The 27855-nt window shown below is 38.2% G+C and overlaps 1 protein-coding gene across 2 annotated transcripts in view; it reads left to right on the forward strand.

Annotated features, from left to right (window-relative positions):
• The window catches only part of DYNC2H1 (dynein cytoplasmic 2 heavy chain 1), a 413953-nt gene that overhangs the window by 316708 nt on the left and 69390 nt on the right, over positions 1 to 27855 (forward strand). For both annotated transcript variants that reach the window (XM_064288850.1, XM_064288851.1), the window contains exon 85: positions 19754 to 19843. In XM_064288850.1, the coding sequence (XP_064144920.1) occupies positions 19754 to 19843 (90 nt within the window). The remainder of the gene's footprint in view (positions 1 to 19753; positions 19844 to 27855) is intronic.

Below are 27855 nucleotides of genomic sequence, written 5' to 3' on the forward strand. Positions count from 1 at the left end.
CCTAAATGCCGCCCGAGACCATCTAGGAAGCCCAGTTACTCATTACCTCAAGGTGTTTGGATGTGTCTAGGAAGCTTCTGTGACTTTGCCTTGGTCAAGTTGTGCTGACATCCCCTATGTTATGTGTTGTCTTCCCTTCACCAAAGTTAACATTTGTCTACTATCTAGTTAGTGCTTTTACCCCCCATCCCTCCCCTCCATCATAACTATCGAAGATTGTTTTTTTCTGTATGTAAACCTTTTCTTGGGTTTTTAAAATAGCGCTCTTATACAATACTTGCCCTTTTGTGATTGCCTAATTTCACTCAGCATAATACCTTCCAGATTCATCCAGGTTGTGAGGTGTTTTGCTGATTCATCATTGTTCTTTATCATTGCATAGTATTCCTCTGTGTGTACATAGCATAGTTTGTTTATCCGTTCATCTGTTGATGGGCACTTAGGTTGTTTCCATCTTTTTGCTGTTGTCAATAATGATGCAGTGAACATGGGTGTGTGTATGTCTATTCATGTGAGGGCTTTTATTTCTCTAGGGTATATTCCTAGTAATGGGATTGCCAGATTGTATGAGTATGTCTACTTCTAGCTTTTTAAGGAGGCACCATATCATTTTCCATAGTGGTTATACCATTTTATATTCCCAACAGCTGTACATAACCGTTCCAATCTCCCTGCAACCTCTCCAACATTTGTTATTTTGTGTTTTTTGGATTAATGCCAGTGTTGTTGGGGTGAGATGTTATCTCAATATAGTTTTGATTTGCATTTCAGTGGTGCAGTGGTTAAGAGCCTGGCTGCTAATCAAAAAGGTCAGCAGTTCGAACCCACCAGCTGCTTCTTGGAAACCCTATGGGGCAGCCCTTCTTTGTCCGTGAGGATCACTATGAGTCTGAATCTACTCAAAGGCAAAGGATTTTTTTTTTTTTTTTTAAATGGCAAATGATCGGGAGCATTTCCTCATTTGTCTGTTAGCTGCCTGAATGTCTTCTTTGATGGAATATCTGTTTATATCCTTTGCCCATTTTTTTTTCTTTTAAATCTTTTTGTTTTTTAATTGTGCTTTAGGTGAACGTTTATAGCTCAAGTTAATTCCTCATTCAAAAATGTATAGACTTACTGTTTTGTGACATTAGTTGCAGTCCCCACAATGTGACAGCACAGTCTCCCTTTCCACCCAGGGTTTCCTGTGTCCATGTGGCCAGTTGCTGTCCCATCCTGCCTTCTTATCCTGCTTTTGGAAAGAAGTGCACCTTTGGTCTCGTGTATCTGATTGAGCTAAGAAGCATAATCCTCATGTCTTATTATTTTTTGTCTTATACTCCTGCCTAGTCTTTGCGTGAAAAGGGGGCTTTGGAAGTGGTTTTAGTTCTGGGTTAACAGTGTGTGTAAGGGCCATAGTTTCGGGGGTTCCTCCAGTCTCTTTCAGACTATTAAGTCTGGTCTCATTTACATGAATTTGAGTTCTGCTCTACATCTTTTGCCTGCTCTATCCAGGACTCTCTGTTACGTTCCCTGTAGGGTGGTCATTGGTGGTAGCAGAGCACCATCTAGTTCTTCTTTTCTCAGGTTGGTGGAGTCTCTGGTTCAGTTGGCCCTTTAGTGCTTTGGGTAGTATTTTCATTGCATCTTTGGTTTTCTTCATTCTCCTTTGCTCTGAGTGGGATGGGACCAATTGATGTATCTTACATGGCCACTCACAAGCTTTTAAGACCTCAGACACCACCAGAGTACCATGCTGTTTTGACTACTGTATCTGTACAGTAGGTTCTGAGATCAGGTGGTACAAGTCCTCCTACTTTGTTCTTCTCCTTCAGTAATCCTTTACTTATCCAGGGCCTCTCTCCTTTCCATATAAAGTTAATGATTTTTTCCATCTCATTAAATAATGCTGTTGGTATTTGGCTTGGGATTACATTTTATTTGTAGATTGCTTTGGGTAGAAATGACATTTTCACAATGTTGAGTCTACCTATCCATGAGCATGGTATGTTTTTCCATTTATGTAGGTGTCTTTTGGTTTCCTGTAGTAGTGTTTTGTAGTTTTCCTTGTATAGGTCTTTTGACGGCACTGAGTTTTTTGGTTTAGGTCTTTTACGTTCCTGGTTAGATTTCGTACTAAGTATTTTATCTGGGGGTGGCGGGGGGGGGGGTGGCAGTATAAATGATATTGCTTTCCTTATTTCCTTTTTGTAGTTCTCTTTATTTGTCTGTAGGAATCCAACTGATTTTTGTATGTTTATCTTGTATCCTACTACTCTGCTGAATCTATTAGTTCCAGCCATTTTCTTGTGGAGTCTTTAGTGTTCGCTATGTATAGTATCACATCATTGGGAATAGGTATAGTTTTACTTCTTCCTTACCAATTTGGTTGTCCTTTTTTTCTTTTTATTGTCTTATTGCTGTAACTAACACTTCCAGCACGGTGTTAAATAGGAGTGGTGTCTTTTCCCATTCTCAGGGGGAATATTTTCAGCCTCTCTCCATTGAGAATGATGTTGGCTGTTGGTTTTGTATAGATACTGTTTATTATGTTGAGGAATTTACCTTCTATTCCTTTGTTTATTTAGAGTTTTTATCAGGAATGGGTGTTGGCCTTTCTTATATGACTTTTCTCTCTCTATTGAGATGATCATGTGATTTTTTTTTTATTTATGTGGTGGTTTGTGTTCATTGATTTTCTAATTTCGAACCATCCTTGCATACCTGGTATGAATCCCACTTGGTTATGGTGCGGTATTTTTTTTTTATAGGATGCTGAATTCTGTTGGCAAGAGTTTCGTTGAGAATTTTTTCATACATGGTCTGTAACTTTCCCTTTTTTGTGTGGTGTCTTTGTCTGGTTTTAGTATCAGTAACTTCCAACCTTTTGGTTAGCAGCTGAGCACATTAACTGTTTGTACCACCAAAACTTCTGGAATAATATATAGGGGACTTACAGTTTCTGATCTGACTAAAAAGCTTGGAAGTCATCACTTCCTTCCACACTACAAGAAAAGAGCTAACAAACTGAAAATTAGCACCTCTTTTTAGATCCATCAGATAATTGAGGTCTATGGCATTTGTTGATTTCTGTAGTATAAGTACTTCTATCATGGCCAATTTCAATTATTAACGTAAGGTCACTGAAGATAGAGATGTGAAGAGGTACCTGGTAGTGCACCATTATATAGTATTGCCATCAAACAGCTATAATAGACATAATAATCTTAAACTTATAGAAGATAATAAAAGCTGTAAAATAATTAGGAAGTGATGAGTTTCAAATATTTATTAACTTTGCTTTAAATAAAAATTATTAATTCTAAATTATTATAATTTTTACATAATTGCAATGTTTAATAACTGACTTGCATAATTCATACAGTTTTAAGAATCAGCTATCACAAGCCTTTAGGAGCTGATTCCATCACATCCACTGGGTGAATCTCAAAATAATTATGTATAATAAAAGAAGGAAGGTAAAAAGAGTAATGTAAGATTTAATTAATATGTAATTCTAGAAAATTCAAACTAATATATAGCAATAGAAGATCAGTGGTTGCCTGGAAATCAGGTAATGGGGCTGGGCATGTCAGATTATAAGGGGAAACAAGGAAACTTTTGAGGATGAAATCTTGTTAATAATTTTTGGTTATATTTTGATTTCACCCTGCAAAAGTTTAAAAACTATAGAGACTAAAGGAATGTGTTGTATTTAATTTAGGAATTATTTAAAAACTTTTAATGTAGTTTAGAAGAATATATGTACAAGATTTTTAAAAACACATGCACATAAATACACCAAGTCTATGATAATAGATTGTTATATCTATTTTTTGTTTCAGTTAACAACTAGTTAATTTGATAGCACCTCAATTTGAGTCAACTCTACAGCAACTGTTTGTTTTAATTTGGTTTCAAAAGTATAACAAAATAATAGGTTGAACCCAAGTTTTTTTGTTCCACCTGAAGCAATTGAATGATTAGTTGCATTAAATGCCCAGAAATTGTTGTTGGAACTGACTCAGTAATTATTTCATGATGTTCTAATTTATATTAATTAACCACTTATACTATGATGAGATGAACAGTTACTATTGAAAGATTATGCCCTTTTGCATTTAGTAGTTATTTCTGCCTTATATATATATACATGAATATATATATACATAAATTTATATATATATTTATATATATATACACGAATTTATAAATGTGTTAATTTGTTTTATTGTTATGGTTCATTAAACAAAATTAGCATGGCAAATTATAGAAATCAAAACTTAATATTATTAGCTTTATAATGTTTATAGATCACTTTTTAATGCAAACTCTTAGTGCCCATTTAACTCAGCTTTCGATGTAAGCTCAGTTAAAAATCCCTGATAAAATATTGATACAAGTTATTCTAACCTTGAAAACAACAACATGTCTACATATCTGCATATATACTTACAAGTATAACAACATGGTATTGGCCTAAATATAATGTGTCATAGAAATCAATGTAGAAAATCTATAATTTCTTAAAATGTCAAGAAACCTAAAAGAATATTATTTTACTTGCTGAACATGTTTGATAATAAACTTACCTTCATCTCCCCAAAGCTAAGCATTATAAATATTTTTAACACATTCAGGTGTACATGTATACGGTGCTGGCTGTGGCACAAAATCTGTTGCATATCTTGAAAGACAAATACTAAATAAATGCCTGTATTAATGTGTACACTTTTGAATAGAATTTATCAGTCTCCACCAATAGCCATTTTCAATCAGCAGATCCTTTTCTCAGGGAACCTTTATTTTTTCAGTGCACAATACTATTCGTCACAACAGCTGTATCTTTTGTCTGTTACCCAGTGTATGCATTTCTTTACTTGAATCCTCAGTTTTTTATTAATTCTGATGAAGTCAGGTTTCAATCCCTAATCACATAGTTTCAAATTGTTCCATGAATATGGACTTCTTAAAATCTATAACTAGTATGATCATCTAATTCATAACCCAAACCAGAATAGTTTTGAGGGTGAAACAGAGTTATCCTTGAACAGTAGACCAGCATGCATCAGTAGGCAGGTTGGAATGTATGAGCATCCTATTAATAGCTCTAGTTATGGTTTTTAGAATATACAAAAGCTGCGGGAGAGAGGGAGGGTGGATAAAAGGAAGCTTGCAATTGGATAATTTGATTAAAAAAAAAATTCAGCAAACAGTTATTGACCATCTACCATGGACTACCTACACTGTGCTAGGTCCTAAAGATATGAAAAATGAATAGTACCTGGTTTCTGTATTCAATGAGCTCCAAATGGATAACAACGAAAAATAATCTAGCATACCTTGCTGTCACAGCAGAAAACTCAGCAGAAAGAAACTGGTTTCTTCTTTTTCTCCCCAATTTTTTATAACTTACTGTAACCTCTTTAAATAACAAGTATCGAGTAATTTTTTTTTTGATTGAAAAACTGAAGTTATATATTTTGAGGAAGGAAAATAATATAAGATCCTCCTTGAGAAGGGAACATAAAGTAAAAAGATTCATAAAATGAGATTTATATTTAAGAAGAGAATTACTCAATTAAGTAAATCTCTTGGATGTGAACCTCCTTAGTTTTCTCAGATGCCATTTTACATGTCCTTTCTCTGTACCGATAAGAAATCTGAAAGCTATGGAATATGTGTGACCCATCCATGGAGCTAAACAAAGGTCTTAGTAAGATTAAATTGGAATTTGTTTTAACTTTTTTTACAAACTACTGGTCTGTGTTGTGCTTCCTTTCAGGTGTAATGGTAAGGGGTTTGTTACTGTTAAATTAGAAGTCTGTCTTTATTCTTATAAAATACAATTCTCAAATTATGTATATGTTTGTGAAGCCAATTTTAGTTAAGTAATTTACAGAGTTCTTAATTTTGGCTGGTATAGGAATTAGTGATAATTTGTCAATTGTTCCTATTGTTAATCATGTGGAACTAAAATTCCAATGAATGCACTAGGTTTTCATTTTTCCTTTTCTTTTTTTTTTAATCCTTTTTTGGAAACCCTGGTGGCATAGTGGTCAAGTGCTACGGCTGCTAACCATAAGGTCGGCAGTTCGAATCCTCCAGGTGCTCCTTGGAAACTCTATGGGGCAGTTCTACCCTGTCCTGTAGGGTCACTATGAGTCGGAATTGACTTGACGGCAGTGGGTGGGTTTTTATCTTTTAAATGTTTTAATAGTCATATTAACTGGTCTTCCTTGTAGACATATGGATGTTATCCTATCACTGACAGCATCGTACTTCAGGATGGATCTCGAAATGTTCTTTTTGACGGTGAATGCAGTGCCATTCCTCTTCAAGCTGTTGTTCCCAGCATAGTAGACCATATGGTTGTCCAATTCAGAATGGCCAGTAGCAGTCCATTTCAGCTCACTAATACCTAGGATATCAATGTTTATGCATTCTACTTCATTTTTGAGGATTTTCAGTTTTCCAAGGTTCATACTTCGTACATTCCACATTCCAAATATTAATGGATGTTTGCAGCGGTTTCTTCTCATTTTGGATCGTGCCACATCAGCAAATGAAGGTCCCAAAAGCATTACTCCATCCATGTCATTAAGGTCAACCCTACTTTGAGGAGGCAGCTCTTCCCCAGTCATCTTTTGAGTGCCTTCCAACCTGAGGGGTGTTCTTCTGGCACTATATCAAACAACGTTCTGCTGCTATTCATAAGGTTTTCATTGGCTGAATCTTTTCGGAAATAGACTGCTGGATCCTTCTTCCTAGTCTATCTTAGTCTGTAAGCTCAGCTGAAACCTGTCCGCCATGGGTGATGCTACTGCTATTTGAATACTGGCAGCATAGCTTCCAGCATGACAGCAACACTCAAGCAATCACTAAGACCAAAGATGAAGAAATTAAAGATTTTTGCCAACTTCTGCAATCTGAAATTGATCAAACATGCAATCAGCATGTATTGATAATTACTGGAGATTGGAATGCGAAAGTTGGAGGCAAAGAAGAAGGATAGGTAGTTGGTGATAGAAACAATGCCAGAGATTGCATGATAGAATTTTACAAGACTAGCAACTACTTCGTTGCAAATGCCATTTTTCACCAACATAAATGGTGACTCTACTTATGGACTTTGCCAGATGGAATACACAGGAGTCCAATCGGCTATACCTGTGGAAAGAGATGACGGAAAAGCTCAATATCATCAGAACAAGGCCAGGGGCCAACTGTGGAACAGACCATCAACTGCTAAGTTCAAGTTGAAACTGAAGAAAATTAAAACAAGTCCACACGAGCCAAATTATGACCTTGAGTATATCCTACCTGAATTTAGAGACCATCTCAAGAATAGATTTAAAGCATTGAACCCTAATGACTGAAGACCAGATGAGTTGGGGAATGACATCAAGGACAGCATACATGAAGAAAGCAAAAGCTCATTAAAAAGAAAGAAAAGACCAAAATGGATGTCAGAAGAGACTCTGGAACTTGCTCTTGAACGTTGAATAGCTAAAGCAGAAGGAAGAAATGATGAAGTAAAAAGTTGAACAGAAGATTTCAAAGGTCAGCTTGAGAAGGCAAAGTATTATAATGAGATGTGCAAAGACCTGGAGATGGAAAACCAAAAAGGGAAGAACATGCTCAGCATTTCTCAAACTAAAAGAACTGAAGAAAAAATTCAAGCCTTCAGTTGTAATATTGAAGGATTCTATGAGGAAAGTACTAAATGACTCAGAAAGCATCAAAAGAAGATGGAAGGAATACAAAGAGTCACTATACGAAAAAGAATTGGTTGACGTTCAGCCATTTCAGGAGGTACCATATGAGCAGAAACCAGTCGTATTGAAGAAAGAAGTCCAAGCTGCACTGAAGTCATTGGCAAAAGACAAGGCTCCAGGAATAGACAGAATACCAACTGAGATGTTTCAACAAATGGATGGAGCACTGGAAGTACTCATCTATGCCAAGAAATTTGGAAGACAGCTGCCTGACTGACTGGAAGAGATCTATATTTAATCCTATTCCCAAGAAAGAAGATCCTACCACATGCAGAAATTATCGAACAATATCATTACTATCACACATAGGTAAAATTTTGCTGAAGATCATTCAAAAGTGGCTGCAGCAGTATATAGAAAGGGAACTGCCAGAAATTCAAGGTGGACTCAGAAGAGGACGTGGAACCAGGGATATCATTGCTGACGTCAGATGGATCCTGGGTGAAAGCAGAGAATACCAGAAAGATGTCTACCTATGTTTTATTAACTATGCAAAGGCATTCGACCGTGTGAATCGTAACAAATTATGGATAACATTGTGGACAATGGGAATTCCGGAACATTTAATTGTGCTCGTAAGGAACCTATACATAGATCAAGAGGCAGTCATTTGAAGAGAACAGGGAATACTGTATGGTTTAAGGTCAGGAAAGGTATGTGTCAGGGTTGTATCCCTTCACTATACCTATTCAATCTGGATGTTGAGGAAATAGTCTCAGAAGCTGGACTATATGAGGAAGAATGGGGCATCAGGATTGGAGGAAGACTCATTAACAATCTGCGTTGTGCAGATGACACAACCTTGCTTGCTCAAAGTGAAGAGGACTTGAAGCACTTACTGATGAAGATCAAAGAACACAGCCTTCAGTATGGATTACACCTCAACATAAAGAAAACAAAAGTCCTCACAATTGGGACAATAAGCAACATCATGATAAACAGGGAAAAGATTGAAGTTGTCAAGGATTTCATTTTACTTGGATCCACAATCAACAGCCATGGAAGCAGCAGTCAAGAAATCAAAAGATGCATTGCATTGGGCAAATCTACTGCAAAAGACCTCTTTAAAGTTGAAAAGCAAATATGTCACCTTGAAGACTAAGGCGTGCCTGACCCAAGCCACGGTGTTTTCAATCGCATCATATGCATGTGAAAGCTGGACAATGAGTAAGGAAGAGCAAAGAAGAATTGACACCTTTGAATTGTGGTGTTGGTGAAGAATATTAAATATACCATGGACTGCCAAAAGAAGGAACAAATCTTAGAAGTACAACCAGAATGCTCCTTAGAAGCAAGGATGGCAAGAGTGTGTCTTACGTACTTTGGACATGTTCTCAGGAGGGATCAGTCCCTGGAGAAGGGCATCATGCTTGGCAGAGTACAGGTCAGCAGAAAAGAGGAAGACCCTCAATGAGGTGGATTGACACAGTGGCTGCAACAATGAGCTCAAGCATAACAATGATTGTAAGGATGGCTCAGGCCTGGGCAGTGTTTTGTTTTGTTTTGTTATGCATAGGGTCGCTATGAGACAGAACCGACTTAATGGCGCCTAACAACAACAACAACATGAAACCCCAGTGAAACTTCTAGTTTTTTGAATGTCAGTATTAGTGCTGTCTCCTTGTTTAGGCACTATAGTAAGTTTGAATCAAATGGAAATTCTTCTGACATTTTCAAAACCTAAAATCCAATGTACCGCTTAATTTTAACAGTTCTGGAGAAAATGGATTACTGGTCCCACAGTCATATTTGAAGAAAAGCATATCATTTTTGTTAGTGGCATGGTGGTGTATGTCATAGATAATTGATTATTAACTGAAGGGAAGAGAATTCATAAATGTGGCCACTTTTTAATAGTTCATATAAAAACATATTAAGATTGTAAATTAAAATGCCCAAGATTATAATAGTGTCTTCTTAATGCGAGGCACTTCATCTTTCTCTACCTCAATTTCTAAATATCTAAGATGGGAATAATAATTGTCCCTCCCTCAGAAGGTTTTTGTGAGGTGTAAAAGTGCATGAACAGAGGTGGGGCCGAGATGGCTGACTAGGTAGAAACTACTGCAGATCCCTCTTGCAACAAAGACTCAGAAAAACAAGTGAATCAATCACATACATGACAATCTACGAACCCTGACCATCAAACACAGATCTAAAGAGTTGACCTGAGTGATGGGATCGAAAATCTGTGCCCTGAAGCAGCAACCGCCTCTGGAACCAGCGTCCCGTTCCACAGTCTTGAGCCCTCGTGGTTCTCTGGTGCCGAGTGGCGGGGCTGATTGCGGTTGCTGAGGCGGGGCAGGCACAGGACACAACCCTAACCCCTAGCCCTTGGGGAAACCTCGATAGAGACTCAGCCAGTGCAAGCACGCTGCACACTGACGCGGCTAATGAGAGAACAAGCAACCACGGGGAAGCAGCGACTGTTTTCAGAGCCTGGAGCCAGCGTCCCAGTCAGAAAACCTTGGCACTGGGCTTTGAACTGGGCGCAGGGGAGCTGAGCACGGCTTCCTGAGACAGCGCAAGCATGGGACGCAGCTCTAGCCCCCTGAAGTGACCTTGGGGGGAGCCCAGCCAGCGCATGCAGGCAGCACAATGATGCAGCTGACAGGAGGAGAAGTCACCGGGTGGCAGTGACTGGTTTTGGAGCCGGGAGTGCAGCGTCCCAGCTGGGGAACCTTGGTGCTGGGCTTTGGACTGGAAGCAGAGGAGCTGACCATGGCTTCTGAAACAGCACAAGCATGGGATGCGGGCCTGACCCTCTGGGGCAGTCTCGACCCAGCCAGGGCACACAGGCTACAGGCCCCTCAGGAAGCTCAGATAAAAGAGTCATCACCAAGCAAGATAACTTTGTCTGTATTGCTGGGTGCTACTCTCTCCTATCTATCTGATCCCTCCCCTCCCTGCCCCAGGCAGCTTCATTAACACTGGAATTTCCTGGGCCAGAGAGTGAAGTGCTCTGCTGTTTTTTTTTTTCTTTTCCTAACCCATTCTCCTGGCCTGAGAGAAGCAGCTACTAAAAACCCAGGGACGAAAAATCCTTCCCTGACTTACCTAATCTGGAATAAAAATACAGAACCAGCTCCAGCCAAGCATATGAGGTCCACAGTCTTTGGTTTTCATCCCTAGAAGGAACAAGGTGGCTATTATAATGCAAAGGCAATTCTGATAGAGATTTGACTGTAATTGTTTTAGTGGATCACTGGAAAAACAAGTTTTCCAGGTCTGATATCTCTACCTATTAAACAGAGTCCTCACTGATCCACAACAGGGAACTGAGGGGTAACACTGCACCCAAACCACCTAGCCACCTGCCAAGAGGCCTGAGGATACTGACGCCTACCAATCTTTAGGGGTACAAACATTGGGTGCCTAAGGTACACCTGCAGAGCCCACCCACCAAAGCGCTTTAGGAATAGAGACACACCTACATCACTGGCACATGGGGGAAGGCTGTCAGCATCCTGCCCCCCCTGGAGTGTGGCCCCCTACTGCTACTAGAATCTGGTGCACACAACTATCACCACTACTCCTCTAAGTTAACAGGCGACAGTCTACACCACACACTTGGTGACCCAAAATTAGAACACCTAAGCTGATTCTATTCAAGAATAGTGAATGGACTCTTAGGCTTATATATCTGGTAACAGCCCAAACCAGCTGGTAATAGGACATAAGTGATTCAAAGGCTACAACAATCAAGATAGCGCAATCTAGTAGCCCGTCTGGGTATATTGAAAGAAAACAAAACAAGATAAGACTCAGTGAGCAAATATAAAATAAATCATTACAATATCTTATAGATGGCTCGGAGACAGCAGTCGATATCAAACCACATAAAGAAGCAGACCATGATTGCTTCTACAACTCCCCAAATTAAAGAATCAAAATCTTTCCCAAATGAAGATACAATCCTGGAATTGCCAGATGCAGAATATAAAAAACTAATATACAGAATGCTTCAAGACATCAGGGATGACCTCAGAAATGAAATAAGACAATCTACAGAAAAAGCCAAGGAACACACTGATAAAGCAGTTGAAGAACTCAAAAAGATTATTCAAGAACATAGTGGAAAAATTAATAAGCTGCAAGAATCCATAGACAGCATTCAGAAATCCAAAAGATTAACAGTAAAATTACAGAATTAGACAACTCAATAGGAAGTCAGAGGAGCAGACTCAAGCAATTGGAATGCAGAATGGGGAACCTGGAGGACAAGGGAGTTGACACCAATAGAAGAAAAATCAGATAAAAGAATTAAAAAAAATGAAGAAACCCTAAGAATCACGTGGGACTCTATCAAGAAGAATAACTTGCGTGTGATTGGAGTTCCAGAACACGGAGGGATAACAGAAAATACAGAGAGAATAGTTGAAGATCTGTTGGCAGAAAACTTCCCTGGCATGATGAAAGACGAAAGGATATCTATCCAAGATGCTCATCGAACCCCATATAAGATTGATCCAAAAAGAAAATCACCAACGCATATTATCATCAAAGTTGCCAAAACCAAAGATAAAGAGAAAATTTTAAAAGCAGCCAGGGATAAAAGAAAATTCACCTACAAAGGAGAATCAGTAAGAATAAGTTCAGACTACTCAGCAGAAACCACGCAGTCAAGAAGGAAATGGGATGACATATATGGAACACTGAAGGAGAAAAACTGTCAGCCAAGGATCATATATCCAGCAAAACTCTCTCTCAAATATGAAGGTGAAATTACAACATTTACAGATAAACACAAGCTTAGAGAATTTGCAAAAGCCAAACCAAAGCTACAATAATTAACTAAAGGAAATTGGTCAGAAAATCAATAATATGAGATACCACCACAACACAAGGTCACAGAACAGAACATCCAGATATCAACTCAAATAGGGAAATCACAAAAACAAATTAAGATTAATTTTAAAAAGAAAAAAATGCTCAAAAGAGGGAATCATTGAAGTCATTATGTAAAAGATCACATTAATCAAAAAGAGGGACTAAATACAGAAGGCACAGATCTTCTATATGGAGAGGAAAACAAGGTGATATAGGATGATACAAGTCAGGTTTTTACTTAGAAAAATAGAAGTAAATATTAAAGTAACCACAAAGAGGTCTAACAATTCCATAATTCAAAATGAAACCAAGAAAAACATAACAACTCAGCAAACATAAATTCAACTACTATGAAAATGAGGAACACAATTTACAAAGAAAAACATCTCAGCACAAAAAAGTAAGTGGAAAAATGAATTGTCAACAACACACACAAAAAGGCATCAAAATGACAGCACTAAACTCATACTTAATGTATAATTACACTGAATGTAAATGGACTAAATGCACCAATAAAGAGACAGAGAGTCTCAGACTGGATAAAGAAACACGATCTGTCTATATGCTGCCTACAAGAGACACACCTGAGACTTAGAAGCACAAACTAAAACTCAAAGGATGGAAACAATATATCAAGCAAAAAACAATCAAAAAAGAGGGGCAATATTAATTTTAATATTAATTTCTGACGAAATAGACTTTAAAGTTAAATCCACCACAAAAGATAAAGAAGGACACTACATGATGATTAAAGGAATAATTTCCAAGGAAGATATAACCATATTAAATATTTATGCTCCCAATGACAGGGCTGCAAGATACATAAAACAAACTTTAACAGAACTGAAAAGTGAGATAGACACCTCTACAATTATAGTAGGAGACTTCCACACACCACTTTCGGAGAAGGACAGGACTTCCAGTAAGAAGCTCAATAGAGACACGGAAGATATAATTGCTACAGTCAACCAACTTGACCTCATAGACTTACACAGAACACTGCACCCAACAGCTGCAAAGTTTACTTTTTTTTTCTAGTGCACATGGAACATTCTCTAGAATAGACCACATATTAGGTCATAAAACAAACCTTTGCAGAATCCAGAACATCAAAATATTACAAACCATCTTCTCAGATCATAAGGCCATAAAAGTAAAAATCAATAACAGAAAAATCAGGGAAACTGAACAATACCCTGCTCAAAAAAGACTGAGTTATAGAAGACATTAAGGAGTCAATAAAGAAATTCATAGAATGCAATAAAAATGTAAACACTTCCTATGAAAACCTCTGGGACACAGCAAGAGCAGTGATCAGAGGTCAATTTATATCAATAAATGTACACGTATATAAAGAAGAAAGAGCCAAAATCAGAGAACTGTCCCTACAACTTGAACAAATAGAAAGCGAGCAACAAAAGAATCCATCAGGCACCAGAAGAAAACAAATAATAAAAATTAGAGCTGAACTAAATGAAATAGAGAACAGAAAAACAATTGAAAGAATTAAAAAAGCCAAAAGCTGGTTCTTTGAAAAAATTAACAAAATTGATAAACCATTGGCCAGACTGACTAAAGAAATACAGGAAAGGAAACAAATAACCCGAATAAGAAATGAGATGGGCCATATCATAACAGACCCAACTGAAATTAAAATAATATCAGATTATTATGAAAAATTGTACTCTAACAAATTTGAAAATCTAGAAGAAATGGATGAATTCCTAGAAAAACACTACCTACCTAAACTAACACAATCAGAAGTAGAACAACTAAATAGACCCATAACAAAAAAAAGAGATTGAAAAGGTAATCAAAAAACTCCCAACAAAAAAAAAGCCCTGGCCGGGATGGCTTCACTGCAGAGCTCTACCAAACTTTCAGAGAAGATGAACACCACTACTACTAAAGGTATTTTAAAGCATAGAAAATGATGGAATACCACCTAACTCATTTTAGGAAGCCAGTATATCTCTGATACCAAAACCAGGTAAAAAGACACCACAAAAAAAGAAAATTACAGACCTATATCCCTCATGAATATAGATGCAAAAATCTTCAACAAAATTCTAGCCAATAGAATTCAGCAACATATCAAAAACATAGTCCACCACGACCAAGTGGGATTTATACCAGGTATGCAAGGTTGGTTCAATATTAGAAAAACCACTAATGTAATCCACCATATAAATAAAACAAAAGACAAAAACCACATGATCTTATCAATTGACAAATTGATAAGCATTTGACAAAGTCCAACACCCATTCATGATAAAAACTCTCAGCAAAATAGGAATTGAAGGAAATTTCCTCAACATAATAAAGGGCATCTATACAAAGCCAACAGTCAACATCATTCTAAGTGGAGAGAGCCTGAAAACATTTCCCTTGAGAACAGGAACCAGACAAGGATGCCCTTTATCACCACTCTTATTCAACATTGTGCTAGATGCCCTAGCCAGAGCAATTAGGCTAGACAAAGAAATAAAGGGCATCCGGATTGGCAAGGAAGAAGTAAAATCATCTCTATTTGCAGATGATGTGATCTTATACACAGAAAACCCTATGGAATCCTCCAGAAAACTACTGAAAGTAATAGAAGAGTTTGGCAGAGTTTCAGGTTACAGGATAAACATACAAAAATCACTTGGATTCCTCTACATCAACAAAAAGAACATCGAAGAGGAAATCACCAAATCAATACCATTCACAGTAGCCCCCAAGAAGATAAAATACTTAGGAATAAATCTTACCAAAGATGTAAAAGACCTATACAAAGACAACTACAAAGTACTAGTGCAAGAAACTAAAAGGGATCTACATAAGTGGAAAAACATACCTTGCTCATGGATAGGAAGACTTAACATAGTAAAAATGTCTATTCTACCAAAAGCCATCTATACGTACAATGCACTTCTGATCCAAATTCCAACGACAGTTTTTAATGTGATGGAGAAACAAATCATGAACTTCATATGGAAGTGAAAGAAGCCCCAGATAAGTAAAGCATTACTGAAAAAGAAGAAGAAACTGGGAGGCCTCAATCTACCTGATTTTAGAACCTATTATACAGCCACAGTAGTCAAAACAGCCTGGTACTGGTACAGCAACAGGCACATAGACCAATGGAACAGATCTGAGAGCCCAGATACAAATCCTTCCACATATGAGCAGCTGATATTTGACAAATGCCCAGTGTCAGTTAATTGGGGAAAAGGTAGTCTTCTTAACAAATGGTGCTGGCATAACTGGATATCCACTTGGCAAAAAAATGAAACAGGACCCATACCTCACACCAAGCGCAAAAACTAACTCCAAGTGGATCAAAGACCTAAACATAAAGACTAAAACGATAAAGATCATGGAAGAAAAAATAGGGACAACATTAGGAGCCCTAATACAAGGCATAAACAGAATACAAAACATTACTAAAAATGACGAAGAGAAACCAGATAACTGGGAGCTCCTAAAAATCAAACACCTATGTTCGTCTAAATACTTCACCAAAAGAGTAAAAGGACCACCTACAAACTGGGAAAAATTTTCAACTATGACATCTCCGACCAGCGCCTGATCTCTAAAATCTATATGATTCTGTTAAAACTCAACCACAAAAAGACAAACAACCCAATTAATAATTGGGCAAAGGATATGAACACGTACTTCACTAAGGAAGATATTCAGGTGGCTAACAGTTACATGAGAAAATGCTCTCAATCATTAGCCATTAGAGAAATGCAAATTGAAACTACGATGAGATTCCATCTCACTCCAACAAGGCTGGCATTAATCCAAAAAACACAAAATAATAAATGTTGGAGAGCCTGTGGAGAGATTGGAACTCTTATACACTGCTGGTGGGAATGGAAAATGGTACAACCGCTTTGGAAATCTATCTGGCGTTTCCTTAAATAGTTAGAAATGGAACTACCATACAACCCAGAAATCCCACTCCTCAGAATGTACCCTAGTGAAATAAGAGCCTTTACACGAACAGATATATGCACACCCATGTTTATTGTAGCACTGTTTACATTAGCAAAAAGCTGGAAGCAACCAAGGTGTCCATCAACGGATGAATGGATAAATAAATTATGGTATATTCACACAATGGAATACTATGCATCAGTAAACAACAGTAATGAATCTGTGAAACATTTCATAACATGGAGGAACCTGGAAGGCATTATGCTGAATGAAATTAGTCAGATGCAAAAGGACAAATATTGTATAAGACCACTATTATAAGATCTCAAGAAATAGTTTAAACTGAGAAGAACATATTCTTTTGTGGTTATGAGAGAGGGGAGGGAGGGAGGGTGGGAGAGGGTTATTTACTGATGAGATAGTAGATAAGAGCTACTTCAGGTGAAGGGAAGGACAACACTCAATACACAGAAGGTCAGCTCAACTGGACTGGACCAAAAGCAAATAAGTTTCCTGAATAGACTGAATGCTTTGAAGGTCATCAGAGCAAGGGTGGGACTTTGGGGACTATGGCTTCAAGGACATCTAAGTCAATTGGCAAAATAAATTCTATTAAGAAAACTTTCTGCATCCCACTTTGAAGTGTGGTGTCTGGGGTCTTAAATGCTAACAAGCAGCCATCTAAGATGCATCAATTGGTCTCAACCCACCTGGATAAAAGGAGAATGAAGAGCACCAAGGTCACCGGATAATTATGAGCCCAAGAGACAGAAAGGGCCACATGAACTAGAGACTTACATCATCCTGAGACCAGAAGAACTAGATGGTGCCCGGCCACGACCGATGACTGCCCTGACAGGGAGCACAACAGAGAACCCCTGAGGGAGCAGAACAGTGGGATAAAATAGTAAACAGTGGGACAAAAAAATACAGACCCCAAATTCTCATAAAAACACCAGACTTAATGGTCTGACTGAGACTAGAAGAATCCCGGCGGTCACGGTCCCCAAACCTTCTGTTGGTCCAGGACAGGAACCATTCCCGAAGACAACTCATCAGAGATGGATTGGACTGGAGAATGGGTTGGAGAGAGATGCTGATGAGGAGTGAGCTACTTGTATCAGGTGGACACTTGAGACTGTGTTGGCATCTCCTATCTAGAGGGGAGATGGGAGGGTAGAGGGGGTGAGAAACTGGCAAAAGGGTCAGGAAAGGAGAGACTAGAAGGAGGGAGCAGGCTGACTTATTAGGGGGAGAGTAAGTGGGAGTATGTAGTAAGGTGTACATAAGTTTATATATGAGAGAGTGACTTGATTTGTAAACTTTCACTTAAAGCACAATAGAAATTATTTAAAAAAAAAAAAAGTGCAGGACCATGTAAGTGCTGTAGACATGTTTGCTATTGTTAGACTTCTTATTCTCAATCTCCTGTATGTCTCCATCAATTCATTCCTAGAATATTATGGTAGTAGCTTCTTTATTTACCTCCCTGACTGCAGTGTCATCCCCCTAATGCTTGTTTTTTTCATTTATTCTAGGGTAATCTTTCTGAAATCCAGATCTTATTGTGTTACTCCTCTGCTTAAAGTTTATTTAATGTTGTTGCTTTCCAGATAAAATTTAAACTCCTTACCCTGAGCACCCAAAGCTTCATAGTCTGCTCCTTACTTGTTTCATCACCCTAGTTTTCTCATGCCTTCTTTGTTAATGTTCTGTCCTTTTCCTGCTGTTTTTCCTTCCTGAATATAAGCTGTTTACCTTTTGAGACTCATCTCAAGCATTGTTTCCACCAGAAGACCTTTCCTGACCCTTCCCCTTATATGCGGTTTGAATTTGATGTACCCCACCTGGATCACAGTGTTTGTCAACATCAGGGAACTTATTGTATTGTCTTGTAACTATCTCTTTTATTGTCTGTGTTTCCCTATAGGACAAGCTTTTATGGACAAAGGTTGTGTTATGACTTTGTATCCCCAATTCCTAACAGATGATTGGCAAATAGCAGCTGCTTAACAGATGGTTGCTCAATAATCAATTGATTAATTGATGCTTGAGGGAAAGTAAAAGAACAAATGAACAACCTGCCCATATCCTATATTCTGCCTCTATGACAACTCTCATAAAAAGCACGAGATAGTGAAAAGAGGTTAGATTTTGACTTAGACCATTCAGGTTCCCTGCTATTTAGTTAAAAAAGCAAACAAACAAAAGAACTTTAAGTTTTTTAAATAAACTTACTGTAAACTGTAGTTTCCTCATCATAGTTTTAATTTGCATCATATAAATATCTTATGTTGACTCTCATGTAGTACAGTATGTATAAAGCATTGTAGAAATGTATTTTGAAGGCAGCACTGATGATAACAACTAGACTCTAGAGCGAGGCTGTCAGGGTTCCCATCCGGGATCTGCCATTTACTATTCCTGTGATTTTGGACAAGAGCCCTGGTTGCACAGTGGTTAAGTGCTTGACTAACCTAAAAGATTGACAGTTCCAACCTACCCACTGCCCCCCGGAAGAATGATGTGGCAATTTGCTTCCATAAAGATTTACATACTTGGAAACCCTATGGGGCAGTTCTACTCTGTCCTATAGGGTCTCTATGAATCAGAATTTACTTCATGGCAGCAGGTTTGCCCTCCATTTTCTCCTCTGTGTAATGGCAATTATAATAAAATCTGCTTAGGATTGTTGTGAGGGGTGTATGAGATGGTGCATATCACACTCAGCACAGTTTCTGACACATAGTAAGCACCCAGTAGATATTAGCATTATTCTTTCAAAAATTTTCACTTAAGATATCTGCTTTCAGAGAAACATTAATTAATTCTATCTGCTGTATAGGAGCTCTGGTGGCGCAGTGGTTAAACCGCTTGGCTGCTAACCAAAAGTTCAGCAATTTGAACCCATCAGAAAAAGATGGGACAGTCTGCTTCCATAAAGATTGGTAGCCTTGGAACCCCTGTGGGATAGTTCTGCTTGGTCTTTACAGGGTCACTGTGAGTCGGAATTGACTTGATGGCAATGGGTTTGGTTGGTTTATCTTCTATATACCATTTAATGTTAATGAGATAAGATCAAAGCAAAACAGACATGTCTTAATGAAATGAATTCATGATATGCATAATGAATATCATGCCAAAAAGTTTTGCCATCGTGCTTATATTAAAAGGTCTTTGAAATGTAAGGTCATGTGTATGTAAATTTTACTTAATTTTGACTCTTTGTCAAATTGCAGTGTCCTCTCATGTGGCAGAGCAAGTGGGAAGGCCCAGAAGATCCCTTGCAATACCTCAGAGGCCTGGTAGCTCGTGCCCTTGCAATACAGGTAAAAGAAAATGGTTTGGTAATTGCATTGAATGATTAAGTTAAAAATAAATGGTACCATGGATCCGTATTTTGAGATAACTTCTTTGCTAGTGACCGATGAGAATGGTATCGTGATTTTGTACATGAAGCACCATTTCTAACTCTTTCATCTATGATTTTGTTAAAAAAAAAAAAGTTATTTCTGCTTATTGTAGCTTTTCATCATTTTTGAGAATTTTAGAAAACAATCTACAGTTTTGGTATGTATAGATCATAACTGGAGCTGATATGTACCGAGTCATTTGTTTTAGAGAGTGTACTCCTTTGGGGAGCTAATTTCTTCAGATTTTTTTCAGATGGATAAAGGTTTTTCAGAGCAACCCAGTCAAGTTACTGCAGGAAGATTGAATAAGGAATGGCATAGACAGAGTGCGTTTTTTTTTTTTAGCAATAGCAAACAATACATACAGATTAGTTGGGGCCTGCAATGTATCCCTTTTCCTTTATCATTTTCTTCACTGTCTTACTACCTTCTTTCTCTGCTTGTTGCATCTGATTCACACATACCCTTCTTTACCACACCAACTTCTGCTGTAAGTAACTTGATCTGTGTCCTTCTCTATGTAGAAATCTTCACCCATGCTTTTTTTTTTTTTAGCAGTGCACATAGTTACCCACATCTTTAACTTTGTCATCACTCATAAGTGCTTTACCTTTGAATTCCTAACATTGTACATACCACTCTTTGACCACAACTACATTCGCTCTCAAGTTCTTATTCTCTTAGGCCTTCTATCTCATCTTGCTCAGGGTCCTTGTAGTCTGTCACTATATTTCCAGATCCAAATTCAATAGTATCCGAGTTCAATCCCCAGTTCAGCCTAGAATCCATGGCACATCACTTTAACTCTTTACTTTTCTTCTTCTTCTTTTTTTTTTTCTTCTTAGCATCTTCAGTATTCTAACGCTTTTCCTCATGCTTCATCCTTCCTCAAAAACATTGAACTTGGTTCATACACAGGCAATTGAGCTCTGCTGGTGATACTTCAGATATAAAGTGTCCAGCACTGGATGGGCCCTGAGCACTGGTCCTATATCCCACAGAGACTGTTACAAACCTTCACTACTTTCTTGAGAACTCCAGTCTGACACTGCCTTTCCTTTTCCTTGAATAACTTATTATTTCACAGAGAAAATTCAAGCTTTAAGATATGACCTTTCATATCACTCTCTTCCTACCTTCCTCTCCTATGTACAGACAGATCTTTCTGAACTCATCCTCATATCTTTATTCTAATATAAAAGAAATTGTCCTTCTGTTGTTGAAGGCTCATCTCTAAGCCCTTATAAAAAAAAAAAAAAGACTGTAAATGCTTTCATCTCTTTAGAGACGTCCTCTGGAGTGTCTTCCATTGTTTTCCTTTCTTTTCATCGTTTCTTCTCTTGCTATATCCTGCCAGCCTACAAATGGGACTCCTTTGAAGGGGTAGGACTCATCTGAATATTCTCTGGGTTATAAAATTACTAGAGAAAAAAGCACTGATCTGAAAATGAGGTTAAAATTAACTAGAGAAGAACCAAGCATAGACTCTTGATTTACTCATCTTTATATCTGCTGTATATATGGCTGGCACATAATCTGTCAATAAATGCTGAAAGGAAGGAAGGAAGAAAGAGAGAAAGGAAGGGGGGGAGGGGGAGAGAAGGAAAGGAAGAAAGGCTGGAGTATATGAGGGAAGGAAGGTAGTAAAAGGCAAGCAGGGAAGATAAATAGTCCATCAGTGATTTTAGAACGTTTGAGGATTTTCTAAAGCTCAAGGTTAAGAACTCAACTGACAACCAAAAAGTCAGCAGTCGAATCTGCCAGCTGCTCTTTGGAAACCCTATGTGGCAATTCTACTCTGTCCCATAGGGTCGCTATGAGTTGGAATCGACTCCACAGCAACGGGTTTAGTTTTAAGCTCTCTCAGTATGTTATAATTACCTGGCTGTGAGAATTTATCACTTCATATTATATGTCAGTATTCTTTGCTTTATATTGTTTTTGTAAAGGGAAAAGACTTTTGTTTTTGTTATTTGCTGCAAATGGTAGCCTGTATTACACCAAATGTGTAAGTATGCTTAATAATTATACTGTGTGCTTAAAATGAAAATATATTGTTACAGAAATTAATGTCCTTTAAAGCAATTTTACATGGATTATTACAATTTTTCTCTGGCATGATTATTCATACTTAGTGTGTTGAATACTGGTCATCAAAACTGAACATTTTTTCACATGGTACAATTTCCTTAAAAGCTATATAGGCATTTGGAAGCTCTGGTGGCAGAGTGGTTTAGAGCTCAGCTGCTAACCAAAAGCTTAGCTGTTCAAACCCACCAGGCACTCCTCCGGAACTCTACGGGGCAGTTCTACTCTGTCCTGTTGGGTTGCTGTAAGTTGGAATTGACCCGACGGCAATGGGTTTGGGTTTTTGTTTTTTTTTATCCCAGCCATATAGGCCTTTAGCCTCAATGTTAATGTTAAAATACCCTCTTAACCGTCAACTTTCAGCCCTAACGTTAGCTTACTTCCTCACCGTCCGACCAGGGAACGTGCACTATTCCTCACTTCCACCACTCTGTGGCGCTACACTGTGCTACAGCTTTTCATAGTATTTAGTTTTCTTTTCCTGATTGCTTTTACATATACTTTTTTTTCACAGTTATAAATATACAAAAATGTCCATATCCCTGAGGAAACCTTTAATATTTGAGATTTGCTTCCCATCTGTTTATTCAAAGGTCTGATAGGTCCTTTGTCTTCATCTCTATCTTCTCTATTTCACAGGTAAATATCCAGAGTGGCTTGTGAAGGTTGGGAAATAGTGTAGCTACCTATTTGGGGAAGAAACAGATAGGAACCTGGGGAGGCAGGGAGTATTAGAAATATTTGTCAAGCATCCATGAAAATAGCAGCTTTTGATCTCTTATGAAAGTGTGATGATCACACTAAATCCAAACAGGTCCACAGCAGCTTGAGCCCAAGTGCAGCCATAGTTTAAGATCCCAGGGTCTCGCATTTAGGGGTGTAACATATGGGGGAAAAGAACAAGCTACTGAGAGTTATCAGCTCCATACAGGCTTTGCGTAAGAGCAAGGTAAGACTGACTAGCATCAGGGATGACATTCATTTATTCATTAAGTCAAAAATATTGTAAGTAGCTACTTTATGCTAGGCCCTGTGTGAAGAACCAGAGATACAGTGGTTAGTAAATAGATATAATTCCTGCCTTCTCAGAGTTTAAATTTTTTGCATTCATTCATTTGTTTAGCAATTAATAATTCTGTAAATGTGATAAATACTTTCATGGTGCCAAGCACTGTGCCAAGGTTGCTGAATGTAAAGAGATACACAAAGTAGACATAAGCCCTATTCCCAGGGAACTATTCTTACAGTTTATCAGAAAAGGTAGACATCTAAATAAGCAGCAACAGTAAGATTGATAAAGCAAGTATAGTACTATGAGATCAAATAGCAGGAGTAACTAAACTAGAGCGGGCTAGGAAAGAAATGCTTAAGCTGAGAATTGAGTAGTAACAGACCAAGTGAGGAGGAAAGAGAAGAATATGCCAGGCAGAGAGAAGGCCAGAGTTAAGGGTAAGCCTTGTGCTTTCAAGTAACTGAAAGCAGAGTGTAGAGTGCAAGAAGGAAGGGTGCTCAGAAATTAGGTTACAGAGGCAGAAAATGTCCAGTTGTGATACTATATTAAGGAATTGCATTTGATCCTGAGGGCAAAAAGGAGCCACTAGAGGAGTTTAAGGAATGAAATGACATGGTTGGATTATGTTTTAAAGAGATCATTTTGGCTGCAATGTGGAGAGACCCTCAGTCTATTATGGGGCGTGTAGTTAAAGACCCCCTCTGAATCTTGGTGATTTAGAGAGAGCCAGAGAGCCCCTAGATACCCAAGGAACTTCAGCCAGAGGGAGCCCTGTAAACAGCCTGGCACTTATTCTCTGATGTCTGCTCTAGAAGATCCTTTAGAGCAAGAAGGATTTTTTTTTTTTTATTTGACTGTTTCCAATACCTAGCTTACTGTTAGCTAAATTAGTGAATGAACAAACCAATGAAATAATGAACTGTTGTTATTAGGTACCGTCGAGTAGGTTCCAACTCCTATTGACCATGTGTACAACAGAATGAAACACTGCCCAGCCCTGCACCATCCTCATAATGGTTGCTACGTTTGAGCCAATTGTTGCTGTCACTGTGTCCGTCCATCTCATCGTGAGTCTTCCTCTTTTTTGCTGACCCTGTACCTTACCAAGCATAATGTCCTTCTCCGGGGACTGGCCCTTCCTGATAACATCTCCAAAGTACATGAGACGCAGTCTCACCATTCTTGCTTCCAGGCAGTACTGTGGCTGTACTTCTTCCAAGACAGACTTGTTCATTCTTCTGGCAGTCCATGGTATATTCAATACTTTTTGCCAACACCGTAATTTAAAGGCATCAATCCTTCTTCAGTCGTCCTTATTCATTGTCCAGCTTTCACATGCAGAGTAGGCGATTGAAAATATGGCTTGGGTCAGGCACATCTTAGTCCTCAAAGTGACATCTTTACTTTGCAACACTTCAAACAGGTATTTTGCAGCAGATTTGCCCAATGATTTCTTGGCCATTGATTGTAGATCGAAGTAAAATGAAATCCTTGATACTGTTAATATTTTCTCCATTTATCATGATGTTTCTTATTGGTCCAGTTGTGGGTTTTTTTTTTTTTTTTTTACTTTATGTTGAGGTGTGATCCTTACTGAAGGCTGTAGTCTTTGATCTTCTTCATCAGTAAGTGAATCAAGTCCTGTTCACTTTCAGCAAGCAAGGTTGTGTCATCTGCACGTCGCAGGTTGTTAATGAGTCTTCCGCCAGTGCCACATTCTTCTTCATATAGTCTAGTTTCTCGGATTAAATTTGTTCAGCATACAGATTAAATAAGTATGGTGAAAGGATACAACCTTTCACACAGCTTTTCTGATTTTAAACCATGCACTATCCCCTTATTCTGTTCAAACAACTGCCTTTTGGTCTGTGTACAGGTTCCTCATGAGCACAATTAAGTAATCTGTAATTCCCATTCTTGGCTATGTTATCCATAATTTGTTATGATCCACACAGTCGAATGCCTTTGTATAGTCAATAAAACACAGGTAAACGTCTTTCTGGTACTTTCTGCTTTCAGCCAAGATCCATCTGACATCCTCTTCTGAATACAGCTTAAATTTCTTGCAGCTTCCTGCTGAGGTACTGTAGCAGTACATAAATGGAGTAGGCAGGTTCTTTCCTTTTTGGACTCTAGGATTATTTTCTTAGCTTCAAGTTTGTCTGCCTTTTCTTCAGAAATAACATCTTCCGAGAGTTTCTTTGGTTCCTGATTTTCACTCTGTTTCCCCCTTGGCTTGCAACATAACCCCTGCTGCATCCTTCCTTAGTATATTGGTTCTTCTTTTCTGATCATTCTCTATATTCAGCATATTCTCTACCCAATTCATAATCTTATGTTGTCAACATTTGTCTTGATTCTCTGTCCTACTATTGTCAACATGTCAGTTAGATCCCCTGACTCTTTATGCCTGTAATTTTTCCACCAACCTAGGACATGAATTGATTCTGTCTAAGCCAGGATAGATACCCATAACCAAACCAAACCTGTTGCCGTAGAGTCGATTCCAACTCATAGCAACCCTGTAGGACAGAGTAGAACGGCCCTATACGGTTTCCAAGGATCATCTGGTGGATTTGAACTGCCGACTTTTGGTTAGCAGCTGTAGCTCTTAACCACTACGCCACCATTGTTTCCAGGATAGATGCAGAGACCTCCATCTCCAGTATCTAGTTAGGCTTGGGGGTGCTAAACAGACCTAGTATTCCAGACATGCTGAATGGACTCCTGAATGTCTCCCCAGGATATTTCTACTGCCCAGCACAGTTGGGATACCATGAGTCAAGGGCAAGCTTTAATGCTTTATTTTTAGGACTGAGCTTCTGCTTAGATTCAGTGTCTCTTGTTTTAAAATGTACAGTGACTTCTCCTTGAATGCTATCCTTTTTTTTTTGCCTTAATTCAAACAAGTGGCTGGTACACTGATACACTGCTGAGTCCTGCTACCCTCTTCTTATGTGGAATCTTGTTTATATCAATCTATCTGTATTCATGCCCTTTTTGACTCATCTAGTTTCATGACTTTTAGTTCCATCTAAACTTTGATTATTCTCAAATTTATAGCTCTGGTTCGATTCCCTAACTCTAACGTGTATATCTTAATGCATGTTCAGTATTTCCCCACTTGGATGTTTAATAAAAATTTCAAACTTAACATTCCCCAAAAGACTCATTTTACCCACAATCTATCCCATAAAAGTAAACAACTCCATCCTTCCTGTGTCTTAGACCAAAAGTCTGGCAGTCGTTTTTGACTCCTCTCCTCTCGTACTCTGCATCCAATCTACCAGAAAATGATTTTGCCTGCACAATCAGGACATATGCAGAGGGACTTCTCAACGCTTTCACTGTTACTGTCTTGGAGTCGTTGTTAATGCAGCTGCACGCCTAACTGGTCCTGCTTCCCGCCCTTGTTCCCGTTCTTGTTCATCTTGACCCGGCAGCCTCAAATGTTCTGGTTAAAGCCCAAGTCAGATTACATCACTGCTCTCCTGGAAATATTCCCATGACTTCTCATCTCACCCAGAGTATCCGCTTCCTTTAAGATGAAGTCTACATTATTTCCCTGATTTCATCTCCTATTTTTCTTCTCCCACATTTACTCTGTTCTGGCCATACTTGCCCCCATCTGATTCAGTAAACGAGCCTGGCCTGGCACAGTCCCTCTCTGGGCCTTTACCCTTACTGTTTTCTCTAAAAGGAATCCTCTTCCCCAGATACATGTGCAAGAAAGCTTCTGGGGTCAGGTATTTCATTACCGTCCTACTTCAAATTGCAGCCCTGCCCCTTCCCTGATAGTTTTTGTCCTCTTTCCCTGCTTGTTCTCTATAGCATATATCTCCATCTAATATTTTATATACTTTATTTATGTATTTATTTGTATTGTCTATGTATTCATCCACGAAAATGGAAACGCCATAAGGGCAAAGCTTTATATCTATTTACTGCTTTATCCAAGCTTATAGAACCGTGACTCCCACAGTAGGTTTTCAGTAATTATTTATTGAATAAAGGAATAATTCAATCAACCATACGGTTATTCTGAAACAATTTGACATTAACTTATCTCTTTCGTGCTTCCCAGTCACCGTGATTTAGCCTCCTGAGATACAGTCTATACAAAACAAAACAAAACCCACTGCCACTGAGTCAATTCCGACTCCTAGCAACCTTACAGGACAGAGTGGAAATGCCACACAAGATTTTCAATGCTGTAAATCTTCACAGAAGCAGTCTGCCACATCATTCTCCCTCAGAGCAGCTAGTGGGCTCAAACCGTCGATCTTGCAGTTAGTAGCCGAGCACTTAACCACTGTCCCACCAGGGTTCCTTATATTTTATAGTATCCATGATATATTTGAGATTTTAGCTTCTATTTAAATCTACCCAAATAAAGATTATATTTTAACCTTACACTCTACTTCGGCAATCTAACATTGAAGACTTGTTTTATTTTATTTTCTGTCAAGAACTCAAATGCTAAAAATAAATGTTAAAATTAAAGTATTGATTTTTTAATTTATTTTCTGTAGTGTCTTATTCTGTTTTGGAAGGTTCTATATTATTTTACATTCCTGGAAAAGAAAACTATTTTTCTAACTCATCTTAATAACTGTTGCAGTCCCCAGTACAGTATTTTACACATGGTAGGAAATAAAATTAAGACTAGTGTAAACAAAATTGGAAAAGTCTGTGTTGTGCTGTGAAAACCTTCAGTCTTTATTTTTGTGTACTTACGCAGCTAGAAGAGATCCCTTGTAGATCATATATATATATATATACACACACACATATATAACTTTTTATTAGTTCATTCAGCAAATATTTA

This window comes from Loxodonta africana, chromosome 7, assembly GCF_030014295.1.
Source record: "Loxodonta africana isolate mLoxAfr1 chromosome 7, mLoxAfr1.hap2, whole genome shotgun sequence".
NCBI lineage: Eukaryota > Metazoa > Chordata > Mammalia > Proboscidea > Elephantidae > Loxodonta > Loxodonta africana.